Source organism: Marmota monax, unplaced genomic scaffold (assembly GCF_021218885.2).
Source record: "Marmota monax isolate L192 unplaced genomic scaffold, Marmota_monax_Labrador192_F-V1.1 WCK01_AAM20220418_F8-fsc00048, whole genome shotgun sequence".
Lineage (NCBI taxonomy): Eukaryota > Metazoa > Chordata > Mammalia > Rodentia > Sciuridae > Marmota > Marmota monax.
In genome coordinates this window covers 8,979,521-8,985,520 of record NW_026694895.1, presented here as the reverse complement: position 1 = coordinate 8,985,520, position 6,000 = coordinate 8,979,521, and the positions used below count along the sequence as shown (strand labels likewise).

Sequence of the window (6,000 nt, the reverse complement as noted above, 5' to 3'; positions counted from 1 at the left end):
GAAAAGTTGGCAAAACCCTGGTTATTTATAGAGATTTTGGAATATTGGATATGAGTTCCATCCTTTTCTTGGCTTGGGCAGCCAGACCAGACCTGCAGTTCTCTCAAGTCGCATCCAGGCACAATCTTGTCCCCGCAAGGTAGCCCCAAGCATCCTTCGACCTAGTGGTAGAACGACTACAAGTCCCGGAATGCGCCGCGCTCAGGTCCCGGGCGGCGGCGAGCGGATTTCGCACTGATGTCACCCTCCTGGGGCGGGCGGAGGGGGAGGGCGGGGCCGAGGGGCGGGCGGGGAGGCGGTGGAGCGCGCTGGTGCTGATGCAGGATGGCTGAGCGCGCTGGAGCCCGGGAGGTCTGAGCCGGGCGAGGCTCGCTCCCTGCGCATCGCCTTGTCCGCCCTCCGCGTGGTCGCGGGCAGGTGGGCCGGGGGCGCAGGGCAGCGGCAGGGCAGGCCTAGGGCAGGAGGTCTGCAGCCAGCGGGGCGAGAAGCTGATAGGTTGCCCACCTTCCCGGTCTCCGAGCGACCCGAGCTGCCCAGCTGGCCGAGTTCGCGATGACCTGCTGAGAAGCGTCGTGGGAGGCTGCAGGAGGCGGCCTAGCTGCGGGCGGTGCGGTTCGTGGCCTCCTCGCTTGTGGTGCCCAGCCCCGACCCCCCACCCATCCCCGCGCCCCCTCCCTGCGGCCGGCCGAGATGGCGGATCCAGCCGAATGCAGCATCAAAGTGATGTGCCGGTTCCGGCCCCTCAACGAGGCGGAGATCCTTCGTGGGGACAAATTCATCCCCAAATTCAAAGGCGACGAGACCGTGGTGATCGGGGTAAGTGGTCCGGGCGTCTGGCCTCCCCTTCTTCCCGACGCAGCCCGGCGCCCAGACGCCCTAACGGAGCGGAGAATTCGGGCCGCCCCTTCGGACATTCCTGCGGGGCTGGCCTCCTGGGTGGACACCACGGGAGACCCCTCTTGCCCCACCCAATGGTTCCTTCTCTGGCTGGTGGGGGGGATACTGGGGACAGCGAGGCGGGCCCTGGGTGGCGGGGGTGGGGGTGGGGGGCGAGGAAGGGCTCGGATCCGCCATTGTTCACGGGGTGGGGGCCCGGGTGGGCCTATTGTTCCCCACACTCGCCTCCGCGTGGGTAACGTGTTCGGATTGCCCTCTAGCCCGGCGCCCAGGCCCCCACTTAAAAGTATAAGCTCTGCAACCCACAAATGCTTCCAGGCATCAGTTCGATTTAGCGAACATTTTGTTTCTTTGCACGACCTTAGCATAAAAGAAAAGAAAGAAAGAAAGAAAAAGGAAAAATCCTAGCCTTGGCAGACTTGGAGCTTCCGCAGTCTTGTAGTCGTGGCTGCCCGGGATGTTTCACCTTGCTCTGCGAGTTGAAGGTGGAGGGTGGAGGGGCACACTGGTGGTCTTGATGTCCTCGGAAGGCCTGGTGTGCCTCCTTCTGTTTCCTGTCACTCCAGGCTGCCCTGTATGTGTGCCTTCCCTGCAGGGACTATCCCCCCCCCTCCCCCGCACACACACCTGGTGTCCACACACCCTCTGATGTGGGTTGCGCTGGGTGGAGAGGAGTCGGTGCGAAGAGGAAGTCCAGAGAGCAATCAAATAGCCCCTCTGTGCTAAAGAAGTTGTTACTGTGTGTTGCTGGAGCCCCTTCTGTCTTGATCACCTAGTCTCCCTTATTTCCCCTCCCCCAACTCCGCTCCCTCTTTGCAGCTCGGGCTGCTGGTGGTAGTGAGGAATACCAGTGATTTTTAGTTCTTAAAGGAATATGTCAAACGAAATAAACCTGCCTAGCCTCTTCTCCCGTTCCCGGTTCTCTGTCCCTAGAGTGAGTGGCTGACCGTGCCCCCTTTGTATGGAAGCCGCGTGGGGAGGGACCGAGTTAATGCGAGACACTCGGTCCCTGCTGACACGTTCCTGGCAGCCCGCTCCAGGCTGCTGATGCAGCCTTCCCGTCCCTAGCATTGATTAAGTGATGTCATCCCGATCACTGAGCATGCTCCAACTAACCCCCTCCCCCCCTTATCCCCCCCAAGTGACTAGTGTATTTAGGTCAAGTGATTGACAGGTGACAATTTTCTGAGGGTATCTTAGGAAGAATCCCGGCCTTTCTCAATCTCCAGAGGCCTACTTTTACCCGTCCAGGCTCTACCCAGAATCTTTGGCAAGGTTGTCTGCTGCACTCCTGCGAAAGGCCCCCGGACTAGCAGGTGCTGGCTTGTAACAGTAAATGGGCGCTCTCTGCAATAGAGGTCCCTTGGCAAGGCTTTGGCATCGAGGTTTTAACTTATACCTAGTCTAAGAGCACAGTTCCTCTTGAATACCCCTTCCCTCTTCATTTTCAAGCTACCTGGAAATCCTGACCTCCAAATGCTTTGTGGATGGACATTCATTTTGAGACTTGACCTATGAGGGCAGGAGAAGGGGTTTTCTCTCTGCTTAGGGTTAACTTGTAGAAAAAAAATGTATTTGCTACAGTTATTGACAGAAGGAAATTCTACAGTTAATGGCATATATGGGTTAGTGATATGGTTAGAGCTTTCAATGAGAGTGTGCCCAGTCTGATCCTCTATTTCACATAGAGTGGGAGTTGCTGGGGACATCTAGTTCCTGCCCCTTGCCTTGTAACATTTTTTTTTTTAAATATGCATGCTGTGGTGACCCTGTCACCTTCCCATCAGAGGCTTTAAAGTTCTCACCATCTTCTCTACTGCTGCTTCTTCCCCTCCCTTTTTCCCATTCCGCCTTACTTCCCCATTCCAAAGTGCATTGTCTTTGATCTGTGTGTGCAGAAATGGTTAATTTTAGTGTTCTTTTTTTAATACTATGACATCCAGTATGTATTTTTTCCCATATAAATATGCATGGTATTGACTAAATTAGACTCACACATAAATGAGAAATAGAAACAAAAATTGTTGATGTAAATACACATGTTGCTCTTCAATTGGAAAACAAGTATTGATCATCCTAGTAGAATACTTTAATAAAGTGGACACTTTTCTTTTTTTTTTAAAGGAAAACTTTTTGTTGAAATAAAGTCTTCATTTTTTGGGTGATTGTGGTGGGGATGGAACCCAGGCCTTTGTGCTTAGGCAGGTGTTCTACCATTAAGCTACATCCCAGTCCCAGAAATAAAGCATTCATATAGAAAAAGGTTATCACTAAGTGTACAGCTTGATGACTTTTTACAAAGTAAATGCTCCCTATAACCACTTTACAGACCAAGAAACAGACATTTCAGCACCCTAATGTCCATTATTCCTTCCAGTACTTAATTTCCCTTGACTTAGGGTAACCACTATTCTGACTTATGATTAGTTTTATTTTTTTTAATTTTATATACATAAAATTCTATAGTATATTCTTTTATGTTCATTGTGATGAGCATTATTCTCAACAAATTTATCCTTATTCTGTAGTATTCCATGAAACAAATATATCTATTTATTTATCCATTAATTATTTATAGATAATTGGATAGTTTTCACTTTGGGGCTAGTCTGGATAGTGCTGCTATAAATGTTACTGTATGCTTTTTTTTTTTTTTTTGGTGAGTTAGAGTATAGAACAAAAGATTGCCAGATGCTACAGTGTGTTGAGACTTGGATTGGCTCATGCTAGAAACTTTCCCGTTCCTAATTAATAACATGGATCTAAAGACAGTTCTGGAAGCTTGTATTCTGTTTTATACTCCAGGTAGATAGACACTAAGTTGGTTCAGTTAGAACCTGTCCCAGGAGGGTTCTCAGAAATCCAGGTATGTACCCATTTTCACTGAGTAGAGAGACCAGTTAAGAATGAAGTTTGGTGGAGTTAGCTATTAGTCTGAATTCAGAACCTCAGAAATTCCTTATTTTTGAAACTAAGTTCATTTTTTTTCCCTTAAGTTCACTTTTTTCTTTAAAGTCCTGTTCAATTGTTATGGAAGTGTATGCCCAGGGAGAGATTTTGTAGGTGGAGATTCTAGATTTCTCTTTTAAGAAAATGGCCTTTCTTGGAGGAATCACCTCCACCATTCCTATGCAAAAGCTTTTATTCCCTGACCTTTAATCTCACCCACTTTTAACCCCTGAAGTATTTATTTTGTATATCATCTTACAGTTTTTCCCCTTCGATTATTGATTATTATTTGTTTTGATTGCAGGTCTGGGACCATTGTAAGCCATGTGTAGAGATAAGGATTACTCATGTTGTGCTTCTTTGTACTTCTCAGAGCCTTGTTCGTAGAAGGCACTTAAATATTTATTGATCTGTTTGTTGATTCTGGAAATCTTCCCTTTGACATACTTACTTTATGGAACTTTTGATTGATTGTAGGCTGTGGGAAGTAGTTATAACAGTTTTAAAGAGAAATGCCATTCTTCTGAGTAGGTCTGATAAAATAACATTATACTAAAAGTGTTATAAGAAAATTGGGAAAAACTGCATTCAGCTTTATTAAAAATTAGGAGAGTTAATGGCACTGACAGTGAGCTACAAGTGGAGGGTGGGGTGGGCTAGCCATTAGGGAAGGAGCTCCTTTCTGTAGCATATCAACTCTTCAGAGAAAAGTATTAGGGTTATAGCATTCCTCAGAGTAGTCTTCTATTAGCTGCTAAAAGTCCTGGCGAGTCATCCATTACTTCAGGCTCTGCCTAGTGGTTTTGAAGTGACTGTGTTGATGGAAGATCTCTGACTTGATGAGTTCCCAGTAGTTCTTTGAAGTAGTCTTTCTCATTTCAGTTTTTTTCTTGTTGGGTTTTTCTCTTGTTTGCAGTCCTGAGACTGCAAGTCTTGCTAATGTCTAGTGCTTCCTCCTGAGACAATCTAAGCTCTGACCTGTTTGAGAGCTGCAACAAAATGTTAGACCCAACCCTGAACTGGACAGTGGTAAGGACAGTGACCTTGGTCACAGGAAGCTTAGATTAGTTCTCAGCAGAGGATGGACAGGGAAGGGAGGGCCTGGGACTGAGACCAAATCAGGCCTGATTAGTATTTTGGAGATTAAGGACTAAAAAAGTAAAGAAATATGGCTACATCCTAGAACTTTTCTTTTGGTTCACAGTAATTACAGGTCTTTCAAAGTAAGAACATTAAATTTTAAAATGTGTATAGTAGTATCATTTTTTTTTAGAGTACAGCTCTATGATTTTGATATATACCCAGGGTTTGGCAATTCTCCTGTAGTAGTGCTTTATTGTTGCTCTAACAAATGACCACACATTTAGGGGCTTAAAATAACAACATTTATTATCTCATAGCCTCTATAGGTCCGTAGGGCAGCTGGCTTCTCTTTTTTGCATCTCAGAAGGTCAAAATCCAAGTGTTGGCAGGGTTGTGTTCTTTTCTAGAGAGTCTAGGGAGAATCTAGGTATTGTTCATTCAGGTTGGTGGCAGAATTCACTTCCTTGTAGGTCTGATATCCCTTTTCCTGCTGAATATTAGCTAAAAGCTGTTCTTAGCATCCAGAAGCCACACTTGGGTCCTAGCCACCTGACCCCCTTCCTCAATCTTTAAAGCCAGCAACTGTGGATTGAGTCCTCATTCTCTGAACCTCTCCTGTCACTGACTCTTCTGCCTCTCTTCCATTTTTGAGATCCCATGTGTTTACATTGAGCCCCTTCCCCCCAAAATCTGAGATAGTCTTAAGGTCAGTGATGAGCAACCTTAATTGCTTTGTATTTCCATGTGCAAAGTCCCTTTTACCATGTACCATTAACATTTCTGGGGCCTAGAGGGTGTGGATGTCTTTGAGGGCTTACTAGCACCATCATAATTGAGATACAAAACAGTTCTATTGACCCCCGCCCCCACTCCCAAAAAGCCCTTATGTTCTCCCAACCACAAATGTGTTCTTTTCTGTATAATTTTGCCTTTTCCAGATTGTCATAAAATGGAATCATATATTGAGAAGTATCTTTTTTGAGTCTGGGTTCTTTTGCTTAATGATTCTTTGAGATTTACTTGAGTGTTACTTGTTTATTTATTTATTTTTACATAGTAGTTTTCCACTAT

At 46.3% G+C, this 6,000-nt stretch overlaps 1 protein-coding gene across 1 annotated transcript in view; it reads left to right on the top strand.

Moving 5' to 3' along the window:
- The first annotated feature begins 350 nt into the window (after window positions 1–350).
- Kif5c (kinesin family member 5C) overlaps window positions 351–6,000 on the top strand; it is a 151,925-nt gene continuing 146,275 nt past the window's right edge. The window contains exon 1 of the mRNA XM_046426960.2: window positions 351–816. Within this exon, the coding sequence (XP_046282916.1) occupies window positions 691–816 (126 nt within the window). The 5' untranslated portion in view covers window positions 351–690. The remainder of the gene's footprint in view (window positions 817–6,000) is intronic.